Here is a 22,592-nt window from a genome sequence, read left to right as displayed (position 1 = left end):
TGTCCTACTTTGTTACAACAATGGCAAGTAGTATTTTTATTTTTTGATTTTACAAATATATTCTTTAAATATTTTTGTTTTTTATTTGCTCTATTTCCTAATCCTGCTTTATCATAAACAGCTCTTTGGCTATCAAGAATCATGTTTAAGTTAGTTGAGCTGAGTGTGAATTTGTCTACCAAGGATTTATATTTTTCAACCTCTTTCTTTAGTTCACTATTTTCTTTAATTAATTTTCAGTTTCATGGTTATTAGATAGTTTTGATTTTTCGACCATAAGAATCTGATTTTCATTCTTTAACATTTTATATTTGTGAATTAGTTTCTTATGTTCTTCCATTAGGTCTAGAAAAGCATCATGTAATTCATCTACTGTAAAATCACAATCAAGTTCAACATCTATCTGATCGTCGTTTGCCATGTAGCACACTTGAGCTGTATGTTGCTGATTTTCCTCTTGTGAACTTGATTCCTCACTCTCACTCCATTCAGTCATGAGAGCTTTCTTTTTGAGTTTTCTTGCCATCCATTTCAATTGTGGACAATCTATTTTGAAGTGCCCGGGCTTATTACATTCATAATAGATTGGTACTTTCCTTTCTTTTTCTTTGTCCTTATCCTTTTCTTTGCTCGTGTTTCCTTTGGAGAATGGCTTCCTTTTGTGAAATCCTTTCTTGTTTCTTATGAACTTTCTGAACTTCTTGGCAAGCATGGCTACTTCTTCTTCATCATACCCTTCTTCATCATCGGACTCATCCGACTCGCTATCTTCTTTTGGGATTGAAGACTTTAAGGCAATTGTCTTCTTTTTCTTGCCTTATTCTTCCAATTCTTCCAAATTTTGCTTCATTGTTAGCTTATGGGTCATGAGGGACCCTAGAAGTTCTTCGAGCTGAAGAGTGTTGAGGTCCTTGGCCTCTTGAATAGCAGTTACCTTGGCCTCCCACATCCTTGGAAGAGACCTGAGAATTTTTTTCACCAATTCAGAGTTAGTATATGATTTACTTAAACTTTTAGGACCATTTATAATGTCAGTAAACCTAGTGAACATCTCAGTTATAGACTCAGTAGACTTCATTTTAAACAATTCATATTTATGAACTAGCATATTTATTTTTGACTCTTTTACTTGATTAGTTCCCTCATGTGTGACTTCTAACCTATCCCAAATTTTCTTAGCTGAATTACAAGTTGATATCCTATTAAACTCATTTGCATCAAGTGAGCAATAGAGGACATTCATGGCTTTGGCATTTAGTTGAGCCATCTTCTTATCATTATCATCCCATTTCTTTTGTGGCTTAGGGATGACCATGCCATCTAAGCTAATGGTGGGTGTGTGTGGTCCTTCGACTATGATTCCCCATATATCATAGTCTAGTGCTTGTATGAATATTCTCATTCGTGCTTTCCAATATATGTAGTTGGTGCCATTAAATAAGGATGGTCTATTTGTTGATTGTCCCTCGGATAGAGAGCTACCTATGTGAGTTGTCATGATCTTTGGCTCTTGATTGTTGGATCAACAATTAATACAAGAGCTCCTGCTCAGATACCACTATTGCCCAATGTGACAACCCAAGAGGGGGGGTGAATTGGGTTTTCTAAGTTCTTTCGATCTTAACTCTTCTTAATGGATGTGTATGTGTGATTTAGTTAGTGTCAAATGTATATGTGAAATTGAAAACACAAATAAGACAATACAAACACACAAGAAGTATAGTGGTTCGGTGCACCCCACGGCACCTACGTCTACTCCCAAAGCATCCCCTTGAAAATTCACTATAATCCCTCAGATTACAGTTGGATTGTTTTCCGGGCTTACAATCCAAAAACCTTTACAATTGGTTTTCTGAGTTTACCAAAAACCTATGTTGGTTTTTCGAAGTCACCAACAATCTATTCCGTTGGTTTTACGGGCTCACCAACAAACCTTACAATAGGGTTAAGAATACAAGAAACAAAGCTCCTAAATGAGCATATAAATCAAATATGCACAAAGGAGAAGAAAAGAAAAGATGTTATCTCTTTGAAGCCGCTTTTCTTTTCTTCGCTGAGATTGCTTCACTCTTCAAGGGTTGGTGGAGCTTTTGATTTCTCTTTGAATGTGCTCAACCACCTTCTCTTTTGTTGTTGGAATGAAGCAAAATTAATCAAACACTTTGAGGCTAGGGTTTTTTACTTGAATGCTCTTCTTAATTGCAAAAGATGCTTTCCACTGACGAATTGTACCCCTTAAATACTTTTTCAACCTCTAATAGTAACTTTCTAGCTGTTGGAATGGAGAAACTAGCCGTTTCTAGCCGTTGGAGACTCAAAATGCACTTCTGCATAAGTAGCTGTTATGTTGTCAGTCGTGTTGGGATCGACCCAAGCAAATCTGGGGTCGACTCAAGTTACTGTTCCTCAGACTGGGGTCGACTCATGTATGCCTGGGGTCGGCTCCGGCTACAGTGGGGTCGAGTCAAACTTTTCTGGGGTCGACCCTCTCAGGGTTTTCAGAGAGTTGTCTTTCCGTCATTCTAGGCTGGGGTCGACTCGGCTTCTCTTGGGGTCGACTCAAGCTTCAGTGGGGTCGACTCAATCTTTTTTGGGGTCGACCCTCTCAGGAATTCTAGAGAGCCGATTTTCTGATTCTTCAGGCTGGGGTCGACTCATGTCTTCCTGGGGTCGACTCAAGATTCAGTGGGGTCGACTCAAGGTCATCTGGGGTCGATCCTCTCAGGGTTTCCAGAGAGTTGCTTTTCTGGCTCTTTTCACAGGGGTTGGCTCATCATATCTTGGGGTCGACTCAACCTGGGGTCGGCTCAAGGTTTCTTGGGGTCGACCCAAGGTCAGTACCAAGTTGTGTCATCTTGTGCCAGAGTGTGCCAAGGAGTGCCAGGGTCGACTTCATTACTTTTGGGGTCGACTCCAATTCTGTGCCAAGTGTTCCAAGGTTGTGCCACATCGTGCCACGACGTGCCAAATATATCAGGGTCGACTCTAACCCTGCTTTTTTGCCCTTGAAGATTAATTTAGCACAATGAAGTAATAAAAAAATATTCCAATGAAATTGATGAAGTATGGCATATTCAAGTTTCATTCTTTAATTAACAGATATTACAAAAATGCCCCTTATCAAAAGAAACTTCACTCTTAGTTTGATCAAACTGAAAATTAGATTTTCTCTCAAGTTCTTTTAGTAGAATTATCCTTCAATGAGTTCTTGAGGATTTTATTAAGCATTGTAGATGAGTATACCATGAGTGTATCAAGTTTGTTAGATGTATCGAAAGTGTATCACTTCTCTCTTACTTGATTAACTTTGTTAATTGCATTGGTACTTCCCTATGGCCTTCATGGTTTTGTAAACATCAAAATAATATGATGATTCTCATACATGTTTACAACATAGAAACCATCCCACATGAACAGCATGCGGTGATAATTACGTCGATTGTGCGTTGACTGTGGTGTTTCAATAACTGCCTATTTTTATTAGCATAAGCCGAGGGGCTTTTCGGTTTCCATCGAAGTTGTTCACCTCAGCTAATATCGAGGCCAAAGCAGTTGGTCTAATTTAAGGTCGAGATGCCCAACATTTTTTCAATCACTTGCCCCCCACTTTTGAGGCCGAACTATATCTTAGTTCGGGTGATGAAAGACCTATGGTAATTTCGATCGAAGACAAGGCATCTAGAAGGGTGTTTTAATGCGTAAGTTGATCTTCTCGAAGTGTCATCATATCAGGGCTATCCCGAGGCACTAGTAGTCTAAAATTTTCTTGAGACGCTATTAATGTAGTGATCCTGGTGAATCGCTCACGTTATATCCCGAGCTAACATGTGGATGAGTCAGCTCAGGTAGTCGAACCATCGCTTTAATTAGGGTCATTCGTAGTCCTATATAAGGGTAACCCCATCCATTTCGCACTTCTCGCTTCATTCGCAAATCTCCCTAGCGGCTTGAGCTTCCTCCTGGGTGCTTCTCCGGCAAAGTTCTTCCCCACCAGCTCCAACGTACTCCCTAGTTTCTTTCGATTACTAGTCTCCTTTTTTTCTCTATTTTCTATATCATGAGTGACACTAAGGTCAATGTCTCAATGGGGAGTTGGTCATCCGACCATTCTCCTCAAGCTCAGCTGTCCTCATCTCCAAGTGAGGCTAAGCCTGAAGTCTGCCCTGGCTCGGACTATGAATTGTCAATCCTCACCCAAAAGGAGGTGGACTTGCTCCAAGCTTAGCATCATCCCTCTCGAATTCGCTTTTGAGCTCGCTGGTCTCGAAGACCGGGTGACGAATCCTCCATCTCATCTTAGGCTATATGAGTAAACTCTTAGGGTCGAGCTTAGGCTGCCTCTTCACCCTTTCATCATTCAATTGATGAGGGTTTATAGCCTCATCCCGACCTAGCTAGTTCCAAACTCCTGTGGGTTATTGTAGATTTTTTTTCTCTTTATTTTCTTTACAACTTTCGAGCCTCAATTTCTCTTTCTCTAGGTTGATTTACTCTGAAAAGGCATCCTCATCCTCAAGAAAGCAATTGGTAGTATTTCTCTTCTCAAAAAGGCCGCCAATTGATCCGAGGGATGTTGGCGGAGGCCGGTGTGGGCCAAGTCAGCAAGGCTCGCCCGCGGCGGAGGCCGGTGTGGGCCAAGTCGCAATCGAACGCCGGAGGGGCGCTTGGGATGGTCGGTTTAAAGACCATAGTTAAGCCTTCACTATCACCTGCGGGTTCTAGTGAGATGGCAACGCCTACGGTCCTAACAGTGGTATCAAAGCCAACGGCACGGGTTCGATTTCCAGGATAAGCGATTAAAAAAAAAAGAAGCTCCCTTGCTGGGAGGGAAATTTGGCAGAGGCCGGTGTGGGCCAAGTCAGCAGGGCTTGCTTGCTGGGGAGAATTATTGGTGGAGGCCGGTGTGGGCCAAGTCGCAATCTAACGCCGGAGGGGCACTTGGGATGGTCGGTTTAAAGACTATGGTTAAGCCTTCACTATCACCTGCAGGTTTTAGTGAGATGGCAGCACCTACGGTCCTAACAAGGGACTCACTCTTCCATTCATGGATGGAAAGGGAGATTCCTTTTTGTCTCCTTTCAGCAGCAATGGTGGTCTGAAACTCTATGGAGGACACCTTGGACATCTTTAAACCAACCCCCGAGATTGTCTGGTGACGATCAAGAATCCTAGGATACTCTTCTTAAATCCAAGATTTCTCCTTTACAAGAATTGTTATATGAGGAAACACTTATTAACATTGGTCTGAGCCCAGCTGATCTTCAGGGTAAATTTCTTCAGAATTTTTATCTTTTCTCCTCGGCATTATGTTGTTATCTAACCTTATCTTCAGCCTTGCAGCTGTTGCAGCTATGAAGACCGATTTGCCGCTAATCCAAAAGAACAAGAGCAAGAGAGCATCTGCGGTGCCTGAGAGTGAAACCCCTTAGAGGAAGAAGAAGTCGAGGAGAGAATCCATCTCGGCTCCTACCGAAGCCACAGTTGAGTCCTCTATTCCCGAGGTGCCGGCACCATAGATAGAGGGTGTGGAGCTCGAGGTCGAGATTGTGTCACCCATTAGGTCGGCTCCTTCGGAGGGGGTCGTCCTCGTCCAACCATCTGCTGCTGTCGTTTCTTCCCGTTGCCATAGGAGGCTAATACCTTGGCATAGGCTAGTTTGAGCTCCTCAGATCCAGCGGAAGACAGCCCTTCAGCTCCGGGCCTCCGGCTCACTCTTTTAGGGTCTACATTCTGAGTTGGTCTATTAATGAGTCCAATTCAGCCTTGACAACCTCTCGGGTGGCCAAGGATGTGGTCCGAGCTATACAATTGTGTGCTAATAAGAGCATCATGCGCTCCTTCCACGTCAACGACCTGATCGACAGAGATTTCACCTCGATTGTTTGGTTAAGCTTCTATTTTGTAAACTTTCACCATATCTTTTACTTCGGCTACTGATTATTTTTCTTTTCAACATGCCCATAAGATTAGCTACATGCAAGAGAAATTGTATCGCTTTGGCAGCATGATGAAGTGGCAAGCTGCCGAGTGAAGAGTTGCCAAGGTTGAAGCAAAATCAAACACTGATCTCAAGCAGGCGGAGGAGCAGGCTCGGCTAGCTGAAGAAAGAGCAAAGAAGGCCGAGGACATGGTCAAGTTGGTAGAAGCTCAAGCCTCGACCGCACAGACTCTCACAATAATTTTAGATAGCCATCTGTCGAGGCTAAGGAGGCCTTTTTGGAATTTGAGCAGAAAGTAGCAGAGTTGTTTGTGAAAATTGCTCCGGCTGAGTAGGAAGCAACCGAGGCCAAGGAGATGGCTAGCAGAGCCGAGGAGAAAGCTGCTAAAGTAGTCGAAGACTTTCTCTCCTCGGATCAATTTAAAGTGAAGTCCATTGAGAATGCCACCAGCGCTTTTGCGAAGGGCTTCGAAGATTGCCAACTTTAAGTCCTTCAACTTTATCTAGAGATGGACTTTAGCAGCCTTCACATCGACCTCAGTGATGAGGAGGATGATGAGGACGGCTACGACGAGGAGTGAAGTCTTTTTTTTTTTACTCGAATTTACCGAGCTCAATGTATTTTATTTTTCCTCGAGTATTCCAAGGTCTATGTACAAACTTCCAAAGGTAATGAAAATAGAAATTTTCAAGTTCCTGACTTTGGTTTGTATTTGCATAACTTACTTTCTTGTTTCAGTTTGATTCACCGTACCGAACTTCCTTTCTTTTGATGCCTCTTCTTAGCCTTAATTTCGAACAGAGGATCAGCGAGGATCCCCAACCAATCATGGGTTCCTCGTGTAACTTTCCAGAGTTTATCTTCAGATTTACTTCAAGTTCCGAGTGAGCTTGGCTTACAGATAGGGGTGCAAATGGGTCAGGTCGGGTCAGATCATGAGTGACCCCAACCCAATCCGATTTCTTTTTTGGATCCTAATTTTGGACCCAGACCCAACCTAATAGAAGATTGTGTTGGGCCAGGTCGAGTCCACTACAATTTTTGACCCAACGGGTCATTCGGGTCGAGTCGAGTTCATGTATAACCTAGACCCAACCCAAAAAATTGAGATCTGGTTCGGGTCCGGTTCGAGTCAACCCATCCATGGCTTCAAAACTTGTTTTCACCTCCACAGTCCGCGGCCCGCAGGTCCAAATAATTTTACAGATTTGGATCGGGTCAGGTCGAAGCAGGTCGTAGGATTGAAAATTTAAAATTATCTAAATTTCAAATGGGTCGGATTGGGTCCGAATTCAGTAAACTCAGACTCAACCCAAAAAATAGAATGGGCCCAATTTCAAGATCCGACCCCGCCCCATGGGTCCTCCAAAATTGGTCAAGTTGGTCTAAGCGGGTCAGTCGGGTTAGGCTATCGGTCAACCTGACCTATTTGCAGCCTTACTTATGGAGGTCCTGGATATATCCGAGGGGTCTCCATTGGAGTAGCCGATTTCATTACCGAACTACCATTGACCTTGAAGGTCTTAGGTCGGGGCCCAAGCATTTCTAGGGTGTCCCTTTTTTTATCTGAGTTAAACATGCTAGTCATAATAGTCTAATCTGAAAGATAGAAATATATCAAAAAGATTTTTATTGGAAATGTGTTTGGAATACAATGAACCTTACTAGTAATAGACATGTAGTTCTCGGAGTTCAAAGTTCAAGGGATTGGAGTATTGTCGAGATACTTTAGCTTATACATTTCTGGTCATATTGTTTCAGCCACTCGGTATGGACCTTCGGTCTTTCTTAAGACGAGGTCGCTAGGTCAGAAGAGCTTACCCTTGACCCTTGAATTGTAATGTCGAGGTGCTCTCTGTTGATAGGTCGCCATGTAGATCTGAGCTTGTTCTCTAGTTTTTTCTAGTAGATCAAGATTAGTGAGGTCTAATCTAAGTTTGTGTGGTCGTTGAAGTTTTCTACCCAATGTGATGGAAGACTGATCTCCAGTGCAATCACCGCCTCTATTCCAAAAGCAAGGTTGAAAGGCATTTCTCCGAGAGGAATTCGATATGTTTTTTGATATGCCTATAATAGAGCTCTTCAGCCCATAGTCCTTTTTCTCAGTCCAATCTTGCTTTCAGCCCTTGTAGAATTGTTCGGTTGGTCACCTTCACTCTCTATTAGTTTGGGGGTGTGCTACTGAAGTGAACCGGTGATTGATTTCAAGCTCATCACAGAATTTTTTGAACCAGGTATTGTCGAATTGATGCCCATTATTTGTGATGATTACCTGAGAAAGTTTGAACCAGCCAATCATAGCCTTTTAGACAACGTCTTGAGTTTTTACCTCGGTAATTTGAGTTACTGGCTCGACTTCCGCCTATTTAATGAAGTAATCCACAACCATGACAGGAATTTACACTGTCCAATTGCCATTAAAAAATGTTCGAGGATGTCGTTTCTCCATTGTATAAACGGCCAAGGGACATTGATCAGTATTAATGGTACCGCCGGTCGTCGCTAGATGCTTGTGTGGCATTGACATTGGTCGCATTTCTTGACAAAGGTCTTGTTTGGGAAAGCTGTTGGTAGTAGAGTTTTTGCAAATAGAGCTGTTAGAAGTAGAACTTTTATAAAAAGCCGTTTGCTATTTGGTAACTATATTTTTAAAGTGCTGTGGCACTTTAACATGTGTTTGATAAGCAAACTGAGAAAGTACTTTTGTGTGACAAAATTACCATAAAAGACATTGCATAGTATTATACAACAGAGAATAATAAAATATAACATATATTAATATATAAATATATAATATAGTATAATATTATTGTAATGTAATATAATATTATTATAATATAATAATATAACATTGTATACTGTAGCATAATAATTTAATATAATATTAAATTATTTAACATAACATATCAATGTATTATGATATAATATAATATAATATTATATTTATAGTATAATACAATAATAAAGTACAAAATATTATAATTATTAGCGTACATTAATTTCTCATAATATAACATAATATTAAATTATTTAACATAACATATTAATGTATTATGATATAATGTAATATACTATTATATTTATAGTATAATACAATAATAAAGGTATAAAATATTATAATTATTAGCGTAAATTAATTTTCATAATATAACATAATATTAAATTATTTAACATAACATATTAATGTATTATGATATAATATAATATTATATTATATTTATAGTATATTACAATAATAAAGGTATAAAATAATAATAGGAAACAAGAATACCTTTTTTGTACGTGTTGGGGGAAAACACAAGTCCCCCCCCGATGCGCGTGGACACATCGCCAACACGTGACCGGAGGAGCCCGACCTCGGGCGGCCGACCTGGCGCCCGACCTCGGACGGTCGACCTGGCACCCGACCTCGGATGGCCGACCTAGGCCCCGAGCAGGCGCCCGATCTATAAGCTCCCGACCTCAGAAGCTTAACCTCACCATCCACTCACCGCGGTCACATCCTTCTACGGCTCGACCCGAGGCCATCCCCTATCACTGCCGCCAACAATTAATGCGCATGGGCTCTGCGGATCGCCGGCTTACTCAACAATTAATGCGCATGGGCTCTGCAAACCTTCGGCTTACTCAACCATCAATGCTCACCACTTCTGTCATCTACAGACCTCAGGCCCTCCATGCCAAGTCTGCTCGGCCGCGTCCGATCAACCATGAAAACTCTCTGGCCCCGACCTGATCTCTTACGGCGAAGCATTAATTCACGCGATCGAGCATTAATTCGGACAATACACTCAATCATACGGTAACCTCGCCTAGTCACATTGCAGGTAATCCAGCCACCCCCTATAAAAGGAGAATTTTCCCACTAAAAGGGGGTTGGACTCTAAAAACTCAAAAGAGAGAGACATCTCTCCTCTCCCTCTCCACACATTAGCCCCCTCTGACTTAAGCATCGGAGGGCCGGCGCCGGAAAACCCGGCCACCGGCTTTTTTGCAGGCCTCCAGGGAGACGCCGCCCGCCGACGGAACGCCGCCCGCAGACCCTCGCCGGAGCTCCGCCTCCTCAGCCGACGGCCGCCCCCGGGTCTAATTTCCAGCAACAGTTGGCGCAAGAGGAAGAGCCCGAGTCGTGGCTATAAAGTTGAGAAGTAAAGGAGCTTCCAATACCTCCCGGCGTCTCCCACCAAGTCCTGGACACTCTGTCCAAAACTCACCACCTCCGGCTGATCCGATTTCGCAAGTCCACTCGGAACAGTTCAATATTCTAGTCCAACAAGTCCAAACCCTGGCCGCTGCCGTCCAAAGCCTGCAGCAGGCGGAGGTGCCACCCATGCCGCCTCCCCAGGCCCTAGAGGGCCAACAATGAAGAGCAAGCGTCTCCCCGGAGAGAACTACCGGGAGGAGATATAGACAGAAGACTGCAGCCCTCAGAGGCTGAGTCAGCCCCGGACCGTCACGAGCCGGAGCAGACTACCGTGACAATCCCCCAGGTTGGGGAGCTCGACAGAAAAGTCGAGAACCTGGAGCGCCAGATTGAGGCGCTTCATAGCAGGAAGGCGAGGCATGAGGGTGACTTTGAGTTTACCACCCAGTCCTCCTTTTTCCGCCAGATCGAGGACGAGCCAATCCCACCAAGGTTCAAGATGCCCCAAGTGGAGCCCTACAACGGAACTACGGACCCCCTCGACCATTTGGAGAGTTACCGAGCTCTCATGGCACTGCAAGGGTCCTCGGAGGCTGTGCTTTGCAAAGCTTTCCCAGCCACCCTCCGGAGGACAGCTCGGCTTTGGTTTTCTGGACTAATGCCGAGTACAGTATCCTCCTTCGAGCAGCTCGGCAGGCAATTTGCCACCAACTTTACTGCCAGCCGGTCCCAGCGGCGGACATCGGACTCCCTCCTAGATGTCAAGTAGAAGGAAGGGGAATCCCTCAGGGAGTATCTTGACCGCTTCACCGCCGCGACTTAGGAGGTCCGCGAGCTTGACCAGTCAATAGCCATGTCGGCACTAAAAACTGGGGCTCGCTCCTATAGATTCCTCTTCTCCATCGAGAAGAGCTTCCCCGCCGACTTCACCGAAATGCTGGCCCGAGCTCGAAAGTACGCAAAGGCCGAGGAGGCTATCGCCTTCAGGGGGTGCGACCGAACAAGCTTCAAAGAAGCAGAAGAAGCGCCACGAGGAGCGCGGCCGCCAGAGAAGCCGGTCCCCCCGCCGAGAGAAGAATCTCCTCCGACTGAGGAGTCCGCCTCGACAGTGGGGACCGCTTCAACCAAGGTCCCCGCCTCGACCGAGGTCCCCGCCACGACCTCGAATGCATTCGGGGAAGTACGAGAACTACACACCCATCAACGCGCCTCGGACCGAGATCCTGATGGAAATTGAAGGTCGGGACTTCTTCCGACCCCCTCCTCCGATGCGGGACATAGGGATCCCGCGCAATCCCAGGAGGTATTGCCGCTTCCACCGGGACCATGGCCATGACACGGAGGATTGTTTCCAGCTCCGAGACGAGATTGAGGCGCTCATCGGCCGCGGAGTACTCAATCGGTTTGTGAGGAACCGACGTGAGGAAAGGAGGCCAGTGGAAAATGCCGTGCCGTCCGAAAATCCAAATGACAACAGGCCCATCGCCGGCACCATCAACATGATCGGAGGAAGCTCGGCTGAAGAGTCAACCGAGGAAAGGACCCTTCCGAAACGCCCGCGCACCTCCAAAGCTATCTCGTTCTCGGAGGAGGACTTAAAAGGAGTTGAGACTCCTCACGATAATGCTGTGGTCATCTCCATGATTGTAAATAAGTTTGATGTAAAGCGGGTCCTAGTTGATAATGGAAGCTCGGCAAATATTTTGTACTACCATGCCTACCAAAAAATGGGGTCAACAGGAAGCCAGCTTCGGAAAATGAATACCTCGTTAGTCGGATTCACCGGGGACTCGGTCCCGGTCGAGGGCGAGGTCAGCTTCCTTGTCACGGTAGGCCTCGCCCCCCGAGAAAGTACTGTGAGGACAGACTTTCTCGTGGTCCGTCTGCTTTCGGCCTACAACGCCATCCTCAGACGACCAGGGCTAAATGCCCTCCGAGCCGTGGTCTCGACTTACCACCTGCTCGTGCGCTTCCCCACCAACCAAGGAGTAGGCGAGGTCCGCGGGAACCAACTGATAGCTAAGCGATGCTACATGGCAACCCACAAAACAAAGCAGACGACCGAAGTACTAAGTCAACAGGAGCCATCGGCCAAGGCGTCAACTCAAGCAATGGACCGCACGCCGCCCATTAAAACCTTGGATGCACGGGACGACCTCTGGAAGAAGCAAGTAGAGCCCGGTGAGCTTCTTACTCAAATCCCTCTACAAGAAAATTGCTCAAAACTAACCATGCAGATCGGCTCCGGCCTGAGCCCCTGTGAAAGTGAGCGCCTGATCGAATTCCTCCGAGCTAACATGGATGTTTTCGCCTGGTTGCCCGCTGACATGCCGAAAATCGACCCCGAGGTCATGGTTCACCGACTCCAGGTGAAGCCGACCTGCAGACCCGTGAAGCAAAAGAAGCGGAGCTCTGCCCCGGAACGACAGCGAGCGGCGGCCGAAGAAGTGGACAGGCTCCTCGAGGTCGGCTTTATCCGGAAGGTCTCCTACCCGGATTGGCTCGCCAATGTGGTCCTTGTAAAGAAAGCCAACGAAAAATGGCGTACGTGCGTGGACTACACCGACCTGAACAAGGCCTGCCCGAAGGATAGGTTTTTCCTCCCCAGCATCGACCAACTCGTCGACTCTGCCTCGGGACATCAGCTGCTAACTTTTATAGACGCCTTCTCGGGATATAATCAAATCCGAATGGCGCCAAAAGATGAGGAGAAGACGGCCTTCATCACCGACAAGGGCACCTACTGCTACAAGGTGATGCCATTTGGGTTGAAGAATGCGGGAGCTACATACCAAAGGCTGGTCAGCCAAATCTTCAAAGATCAGATAGGCCGAAATATGGAGGTCTACGTGGATGACATGTTGGTGAAAAGCCGAACGGCAGAGTGCCATGTGGCTGACCTTAATAAAATATTCTCCAAGCTCAGAAAGTACCAAATGAAGCTCAACCCTGCAAAGTGCGCGTTCGGAGTCGCCTTGGGCAAATTCCTGGGCTTCATAGTAACCCAGTGCGGAGTCGAAGCTAATCCCAAGAAGATCCGAGCGCTGCAAGAGATGGTACCTCCAAAGACAGTCAAAGAAGTACAGCGGCTTACTGGGCGGGTCGCAGCTTTGGGAAGGTTTGTCTCCAGGTCGGCAGAGCGCTGCCTTCCATTGTTCAAGATCCTTAAACGACCAAAGAACTTCTTATGGTCGGAGGAATGCCAGCAGGCCTTTGAAGAGCTTAGGTGTCTTCTTGCCTCCCCTCCGCTACTCACCAAGCCACAGCAAGGCGAGGTTCTTTACTTATACTTGGCCGTCTCCCCGGTCGCAGTGAGCACAGTCCTGGTCCGGGAAGAGGATAAGCTTCAGAAGCCTGTCTACTATACCAGTCGGGTCCTCAGGGATGCTGAGATCCGATATTCTAAGCTTAAGAAGACAATTTTAGCTCTGATCATTTCAACTCAGAGACTCCGGCCCTACTTTCAAGCCCACACTGTAGCCATACTAACCGACCAGCCTATGAAGCAAATACTGCAGAGGTCGGACCGCGCCGGAAGGATTGCCAAATGGGCGGTTGAGCTCGGAGAGTTCGACCTCGAATACCGGCCCAGGCCAGCTGTCAAAGCTCAAGCACTCGCCGATTTCATCGTGGAGTGCACTTTGCCGGATGACCCCGAGCTGCCACTCATACCAACGGAGGAGAGGCCGCCATGGGTCCTATATGTGGACGGCTCCTCGACCTTGGGGGGTAGCGAAGCAGGACTCATCCTCACCAGTCCGGATGGGGTAGTTGCTGAGCAGGCCCTACGCCTCGAATTTCCTGCCTCGAACAATGAGGCAGAATACGAGGCACTCATTGCCAGGCTCAAATTGGCGAAAGAGCTGAAGGCGGAAGACCTGAGGGTCTTCAGTGACTCCCAACTGGTCGTAAGCCAGGTCCTGGAAGATTTTGAAGCAAAGGAACCCTCAATGCAGAAATATCTTCAAAAGGTGCGGGAACTCATATCCGCCCTGGGCTCCTTCAACATTCAGCATATCCCCAGAACGGAGAACCTCAGGGCTGACGAATTCTCAAAGCTGGCGACCTCTCGCATGAATGAGCTCCCCAAGGCGACGGTGCTCGAATATCTCCAAACACCCAGCACAGAAGAGCTTGAGCCGACCATGTGCATCGACATAGAGCCAAGCTGGATGGATGGGTTCGTCAACTATCTACAGGATGGAACCCTCCCTGACGACGAGCTGGAGGCTCGTCGAATTAGGCGTCAAGCCCCCCGGTACATACTATATGAAGGCAAGCTCTACCGTCGGTCATTCACCTCTCCTCTCCTTAAATGTCTCTGCCCCTCAGAGGCAAAGTACGCTATGCGAGAGGTCCATGAAGGGATCTGCGGAAACCATCTGGGAGGCCGAGCGCTAGCCCATAAAATCTTGCGCCAAGGCTACTTTTGGCCCACACTTCAAAAGGATGCAACAGACTTCGTCCGAAGATGCGATCGGTGTCAGCGGAATGCCAATATTCAGCGCCAACCTTCAGCCCCGCTGACCTCGATCATTGCCCCCTGGCCATTCGCCCAATGGGGGATTGACATCCTGGGACCTTTCCCCCTAGCCACCGGGCAAAGAAAGTTTTTGGTCGTCTCCATCGACTATTTTACCAAATGGGTCGAAGCCGAACCTGTAGCCCGGATCACCGAGCAAAAGATGCGGGACTTTGTTTAGAAGTCCATAATCTGCAGATTCGGACTCCCCCGTATCCTTCTATCTGACAACGGCCGTCAATTCGACAACGTCCGTTTTAGAGAATTCTGCTTCGAGCTCGGCATCGACCACCGCTTCACCTCAGTATTCTATCCACAGACGAATGGAGAGACTGAGGTGACAAATCGCACCATTCTCCAGGGGCTCAAAGCTAGACTCGACCGATCCAAGGAACAATGGGTCGAAGACCTCTACAATGTCCTTTGGGCCTACAGAACAACATTCCGACTTTCTACCGGCGAGACCCCATTCAACCTGGCATATGGGACAGAGGCAGTTATTCCTCTAGAAATCGGACTCCCTTCACCGAGGGTGGAACACTACGACACAGTTTCCAACTCATCTCAGCTTATGGGCAACCTGGATCTCATAGAAGAAACGAGGGAGGCAGCCCAGGTCCGGATGATGAGATATCAATAAAAAACAGCATAGTACTACAACTCCAGAGTAAAAGCCAAGCTCTTCAAGGCGGGAGATCTCGTTCTCAGGAGAGCTGAAGCTTCTCAACCCACCGAGCAAGAAAAGCTCGCCCCGAATTGGGAAGGACCATACCGGATTGCCCGTGTGCAACGGCCCGGAGCATTCAAGCTGGAGTCTCTCGAAGGGACACTCATCCCGCGGAGTTGGAATTCTGAAAACCTTCGGATGTACTACCAATAGGGCCCTGAGAGGTCCTCAGTAATCGGGGGCATGAACCCCGTCTCCTCATAATAATCTACAGTCATTCGATCATGTTATGCTTCTCTTATCATCGGGATATTTGTAATCCTCAGGCTATCCGACCAAGCTCGGATGCCCGACGAAGCTCGGATGCCCGACGAAGTTCGGATGCCCGACCAAGCTCGGACGACCTACCAGGCTCAGATGTTCCAGTCAAGCCTGAAGCACCTCGCCGCGCTGATATTGAGCTTGGTCTCGATCTCCCTCAAATACCTCGACTAAGTTCGAGATGCCCCGTGAGTCGACCGTAGAGTTCCAAACTCCCTCGATCTCGAAAAGCGTCGCAGGTCGACAGTGCGTTCCCAGACCCCTCGACCTTGCGTACGATCCCTCGATCAAGATCGAGATGCCCCGTGAGTCGACCGTAGAGTTCCAAACTCCCTCGACCTCGGAAAGCATCGCAGGTCGACAGTGCGTTTTCAGAACCCTCGACCTTGCGTACGATCCCTCGACTAAGGTCGAGATGCCCCATGAGTCGACCGTAGAGTCCCAAACTCCCTCGACCTCGGAAAGCGTCGCAGGTCGACAGTGCATTCCCAGACCCCTCGACCTTGCGTACGATCTCTCGACTAAGGTCGGGATGCCCCGTGAGTCAACCGTAGAGTCTCAAACTTTCTCGACCTCGGAAAGCGACACCAGGTCGATAGCGAGCTCAAGCTCCCTCGACCTCGCGCTCGATCCCTCGACTAAGGTCGGGATACCTCGTGAGTCGACCATAAAACCTCAAACTCCCTTGACCACGGGAAGTGCAACTGAGTCGGCAGCAAGCCCGAGCTCCCCCGACCTCAAGCTCAATCCCTCAACTAAGGTCGAGATGCCCCGTATGCCGACCGTAGAGTCTCACTCCCTCGGCCTCGAAAAGAAATATGGGGAAGTATCTACGCTGTCCCCTACGGCGCCCGACAGCTACAGCAAAGTAGTATCTGTGTGGCCGCCCGAGGACTCCAATAATAAGGTCATATCTTCACAAACCCTCTGACTTGCGGACAAGCCCGAGGTAGACATTACCTCGAAGGGAAGGCGCCATTCTCCTTTGCTCGACCAGTGCAAGAAATACTGCCACACGAGGATCTCGCCAAGGCGCCACCCCCATAATGGGTCACACCATTCACGGAAGCAGACAACTGGCCAGGGAACATCCCTAGAGGCCGACCGCAGAATGGAGTCACTTCCTTCAAACCGAGATGATCGACTCCAATGGAGTAGGAGGTACGATTCAACTCAGTACCTAGATCGCTATCTCTATTTATCTATACTACATAATGATCGGCAAAACCTCGACCAAGCTCGAGACCAGAAAGCATGAAAATTCAACTTTGGCTTCACGGGACCTCTTTGGAGCCCGGCCTCAAAGCTTTAACAAGCTTGTCCTAAAAGCCGAGCTCCAAGACTCGGCAAAAGTTTCCGAAGGATAAATCTAAATGCCCAATGTTGGCATAGAGTCCCTTCGGACCCCGACCTCAAAGCCTTGGTGAGCTCGGCCCAAAAGCCGAGCCCAAGGACTTGGCTAAATTTTCCAAAGAAAATCTAAATGTTTAACGAAACTCCTTTGAAAGCCGAGCTAAATGCTTCGGCGATCCGAAAGCCGAGCCCAAGGGCCTAGCAGATCTCTCCTTGGAGGTAAGCTAAGGGGCCTAGCGAGACCCCCTCAAAGTCCGAGCTCAAAAACATAGCAAATTTTCCTAAAAGTCTGAGCTTGAAGCCTAAAATCTTTGCTAAGGCAAAGCCTAATAACCCGGCGAGCGTGATCGGAGCCTAAGTCTGTCGGCCGAGCTCGAGGACTTAGGAGGATTCGTCGGGAATAACTTAGTTCTGACGACTAAGGTAAAAACCTACTTACTACACGGAAGAGAGAGAAAAGTAGGCACGAAGTTGCAAAAGAAAATTCTTTCATTAGTAAAAAGCCCGAAGGCTGAAGTACAAAATTGAAGGTCGGCCGTACAACAAGTTTAGAGGCCGACCTCGTTTACAACAAAAAGAAAAAGGAAAGGAAAGACAAATGCAAGGTTGCAAAAAAGAGTTCCTTCATTAATAAAGGCCTAAAGGCCGAATACAAGATTATGGTCCGGTCACATTTAAAGGCCGAACCGGTTTACAAAAAGAAAGAAGAAAGAAAAGCTATGTCCTAAGAGGCGGCGGCTCCTCCAGTGTCGACCTTGGGATCATCTACAATGATGACCCGAGGGTCTTCGGCGGGCGTCGGCCCGGGGCCCCCGCGGTGACCTCGGCTGAGGGCTCGCCAGTGACCTCCAGTGCGTCCTCATGGACCTCCTCTGGAGGAACCTCCAAGGTCGCCTGCTCGGCGGCATCAGCTTCGACCTCGGCGGCCTCGGGCTCGGCGACCTCTCCCCCGACCTCGGCTTCGGCGGCCTCCTCCTCATCCTCGAATCCGGAGGGCAGATCGAACTCATCGCCGAATCCCGACCTTGGCCGGATCCCTGACAGATTGTACTGGGGGCAGTACCGAGCCATTTGCCTTCGAAAGTTTTCGAAGCTCCGGAGGAACCCGTCCATAGTTTCCTCCTCCAACATGTCGCGGAACTCCTCCGACCCCTTGAAGAGCTCCATGACATTCTCGGCCTGCTCGAGTGCCCTCCGATCTCGGGCCTCGAGTTGTTCAATCTTCAGGCGGAGCACGCCGCCCTCATATTTGTGGCCGGCAGCTTCGGCGCGAGCCTCGGCAAGGTCCGCCTCGAAGGCGCGCAACTCCGACCTCGCCAGCGTTTGCGCGGCCCGCTCCTCCTCGAGCTCATCCACCATTGCTCGCCGCCCGGCCTCGGTAGCCTCCCTCCATGCCTCGGCTTCTGCCAGCGCGGCCTCCAACTCGGTGATCCTCTTTTTGGCCGGCTCCAGTTGCCTGTAGAGTTGCCGGGACTCATTCTGGCATTCCGAGGCGATGAATACCAGGATGTCGACCTCGTGGATATGCTGGAGGGAAAGCAACTATAAGTAAAAATGAAGAAAATACTAATGACTAAGGACAAGATGAGAGGGCGACTTACCCGAGCAGTGTTGCAGTAGGTTTGGTCGACGATCTCCTCCAGCGTAAGAGACCGGAATTCAGCCCGGTCGGCGGGGAGCATGGCGCGGCGGAACACTTCGCGCGCGACGTCGCCGTCTCGGAAGGCCGAGCTCCCCTCAGGTATTGGAGACTCCGGCTCGGCCGACTCCCTCCCTTCGGCCCTCGAGGAACTCGGCCTGGCCGAGCTCGTGGCGACAGGGTGAGGTGCACTAGGGACCCCGGGGCCCCTGCTCGGCTCAGGCCCCGAGCGTCGCAGGCGGATAATTGGCCGGCCCGCCTGTTGGGAGATGGGGGCGGGACAGGCCGGGGACGCCGAACCAGACGCCCCCCCGGAGCCCGAGCTCGCACGCTCGGCAGCCGGAACTCCTCCCCGGGCAGATCCCGAAGCTCCGGAGCCCCTCACCTCGGCAGGGGTGGGAGTGGCGACCGACTTGGCCTTGTTGCGGGGCTTGGGAACAGCCCCGCCAGCCTCGGCTGACCGCCTCTTCAGCCGAGCAAAAAGTGAAGTATTGCTAGTCGGCATGTGGGGAATATCTGAAACAAAGAAAGGAAGAAATTTTTCTAAGTATCGAACCAACATCAAAAGAACAAGGAAAAAGGAACAGATAAGACAAAAACTAAAGGAGCAGTACAACTGCCCTTACCCTCAGGGCACGCCGAGCTCAGGCCGACGTTCACCAGAGCATCCTCGGTCAGGAGGTCGATCACGACGATATCCTTCCCGAGACCACGCAGAGCATCGAAGACCCTCTGCTCGTTTGTCGTGAGATTGGTGAGCCTGTTTATGGCCTTCAGCCCGGGACGCCCCCACCTCGGGTCGAACCCCCACGAGAGCTCGGACACAAGAAAGAAAAATCTCCCCTTCCACTCATGAATAGAAGAAGGGGTACCTCAGAAGAGCGACATACCGCTCCTCCAGGCGAAGTACAACCACTCTACATCTGCCGGATTTGTTTTTAACATAAAACACCGGCAGAAGACACTCACCAAGGTCGGGATCCTGTGCGTGAGACAGAGGGACGCAAACCCGATAATAGTCCTCCACGAGTTCGGAGTGAGCTGTGCTGGGACGAGTCGATACTCCACCAGCAAGTCATTTACGAACTCATGGAGGGGGAACCGCAGGCCGGCCCAGAGTGCATCGGTGTACACCCCGATCCGACCTGGCGGAGGTCTCATTACCCGGTCTTCCGACCCTGTGAGTTCGAGATGAAACCCGAGTCGGAAGAAGAACCGGGAATGGACCAGCTCCAGTTCCTCCTCGGTCAAGGTAGACCCAACCTCACCAGGACCGAGACCCATCTCAGAAAAAGAAAAAAGGAAAATGAAGGAAAAAGCGAGAAACAAAAACAGGGAAGAGGAAGAAAGCAAAGAAAAGGACTTCCGAGCCAATGTGGGAGAACGACCTACTCTAGGGTCGCCGGAAATCGTCTTTACACTGCCAGAAATCGCCTCTGCGCGTCGCCAGGAACACTCAGTTGCAACCAGGAGAAAGACGAAGAGGGAAGATGACGGCAATAACAAACAAGCGAGACCTTTTTTAGGGCTAAGTTGAGGGGTTTATATAGACCCTCACGACGGCCCAGATCGGCCGGGCCACAGCCCACTTTCCGTCCGGATTGCGCCACGTGTCGGCTCCGAAAGCCGAAACAGCACATTTATGCCGGACGGGTGGCTCGAACACGGAATCGAGGCGTCGTCCCGTCGGATCTCGGAGCCTCATCATGAGCCCACTACACGAAGGCCTCGAACGCAGAATCGAGGCGCCGTCCCATTGGGTCTCGGAGCCTCATCATGGACCCATTACGCAAAAAGGCCTCGAAGGATGAAAGGGCGTCGACCCCTCTCCCCTCATTAAAAACACCACGAAACGCGTGGAGCACTGGCATGATTTAAATCTCCCTAGCCCCCACTGCAATAAAAGCAATTACTTCCCACGTCCGAGCTCGCGAGCAGCTCGAACTCGGAAGTCGGGGGTAGTGTTGGGGGAAAACACAAGTCCCCCCCCCCCGATGCACGTGGACACATCGCCAACACGTGACCGGAGGTGCCCGACCTCGGGCGGCCGACCTGGTGCCTAACCTCGGACGGCCGACCTGGGCCCCGAGCAGGCGCCCGATCTGTGAGCTCCCAACCTCGGAAGCTTAACCTCACCATCCACTCACCGCGGTCACATCCTTCTGAAAGTTATTCCTAGGTTCTTTGGTGTTTAGCATGCTGAATTTTTTTTTTTTTTTGAAAACCATGGCTGAACCTGATCGGGTTGCCTGTGTACCCCTTCACAAGGGGAATCAAGCCACACGTAGTTCTTTTAAAATTTTAAAAATACAGCAGAAAAATGAATCAAACAATTTAATTCATGCATGCTTACAAGATCAAATCTAGAAATCAGCATATTAAGAACACATAGGATTATGCCGGAATCGTTTAAACAATTATGCTAAAACTTTTATGCATGATTAACTATCAGATCTAAAACTTAAGAACTCTATTCCAATTAATCTCCGAATATCCATCGAATGGATTCTGGAGATATCTCCGTGAGGAGCCCCAAAAGAGGGTAAAACCTCGGAAAATCGGACTTAGACCTTGACACCATAATAAATGATTAATGCTAGATTAATACCTTTTATGATGGATGAAAGTTGTGAATCTGATTCTTGACTTTGCAGCCACGCACACGAATGGCCTCTACGAGAAGTACACGCGAAGTCCTGAAGGATCTTCTTCCGCAACAGTGCTAGCAGTTGCAGAACACTTGAAAGCTGAAATCTGCCCGTCGGGATTCAATCAACTCTTGATCAATCGTCTTGAAGCAGATGGAGATGAGGTTTGTAAGAAAAGTAGAGGACTCAGATCTGATCTTGAATCTTCTAGATATTCACCCTGAAAACCCTATCTAAAATGGAGAATAAGAGGAAGAGGAGGCGGGTGAGGAAGAAGGCTGCAATGGATGTGTTTTTGGTGCCCATGTTTGACCCCCTTTAATGGCCTCCGAATTTTCATTCAAAATTCGAAATTTATTTTCAGAAAACCTCTTTTAGTTGGCACATGCAAAGGAATAGGAACAACCCAAATCAGATCTCAACCAAATCTGATTTAAATTCAAATTTTAAACACATGTGCAAGAGGGAAGAAATTTTAAATCCATGCGGCAAGGTAAAACACTTCATAATTTCGAAATCACCTCTTGAAATTCGAATTTAATCCATTCAAAAACTCATACGCCACCTTGGCTGATGGTTTGAGTGATTAAAATCAGTTAACACATTGCTTAATATTTGAATTTAAATTCAAATAACAAACAATGTTGCCATGTGTCAAGCAATGGGTCCATGTGCCATGCAATAATTTTGGTTTATTTAAAATTCATGAAATCCAATTCCATGTCACCAATAATTGCCACATCATCTGAGCCTAATCTCTTTGGGTTGCACCTAATCAAATTTGGTCAAACCCGAATAACAAAGCAATTTGGTTGAACCCAATCTAATCAGGTCAGACCCTGATTGAGCTCAAATTGAATCCAATTCAATTTTGGCTCATGCAAACTCAATCAAATTGAATTAATTACTTTGTGTTGGACCTAATCCAATTAGGTCAATCCCCAATTAAGAACAAATTAATTTAAAATTAATTTGATCAGCTTAAGTCCTTTTTGGTTCTAACCTAATCCAATCAGGTCAAAATCCTGATTGAGCCCAAACTTGAATCCAATTCAATTTGGCTCATCCTTAGCACAATTACTCAATCAAATTGAGTTTATTAGTAATTTAATTACTAATTAATCCTTCAATAATTACTTTAATTATTTTATAAGATAATTTCCAATCAAATTGACCAAATTATCCCTGAATGATTCTTAATCATTCATCAGCTTTCTTGATCAATTAGGAATCTTCTATGCGTGTGACCTCATAGGTTCGAACCTAAGCCGGTAGTATAGGAACAATTTTCTACACTAATTGATGTGACCATCTAGCAATGGTACCCAATGTCCGGATAGGCCGAATATATGCGAAGCA

General features: G+C 47.9%; 1 protein-coding gene across 1 annotated transcript; it reads left to right on the top strand.

Moving 5' to 3' along the window:
• The first annotated feature begins 12,920 nt into the window (after positions 1–12,920).
• Positions 12,921–15,245, top strand: LOC120104328. The gene is made up of 2 exons (XM_039115250.1): positions 12,921–14,422; positions 14,804–15,245. The coding sequence occupies exons 1-2, from the start codon at positions 12,921–12,923 to the stop codon at positions 15,243–15,245; spliced, it is 1,944 nt and encodes a 647-aa protein (XP_038971178.1).
• Positions 15,246–22,592: the final 7,347 nt, after the last annotated feature.

This window comes from Phoenix dactylifera, chromosome 17, assembly GCF_009389715.1.
Source record: "Phoenix dactylifera cultivar Barhee BC4 chromosome 17, palm_55x_up_171113_PBpolish2nd_filt_p, whole genome shotgun sequence".
NCBI classification, from domain to species: domain Eukaryota; kingdom Viridiplantae; phylum Streptophyta; class Magnoliopsida; order Arecales; family Arecaceae; genus Phoenix; species Phoenix dactylifera.
Note: the sequence above shows the minus strand (reverse complement) of the source record. Positions and strands in the feature narration are given on the sequence as shown.

What these genes read in the sequence shown, in the direction of transcription:
- LOC120104328 (XM_039115250.1), top strand. Translation starts at nt 12,921, where the DNA reads ATGGAGGTCTACGTGGATGACATGTTGGTGAAAAGCCGAACGGCAGAG. An exon ending in CTCTGCCCCTCAGAGGCAAA is followed by an intron (nt 14,423 to 14,803) that starts GTACGCTATGCG and finishes CATAATCTGCAG; the next exon opens with ATTCGGACTCCCCCGTATCC.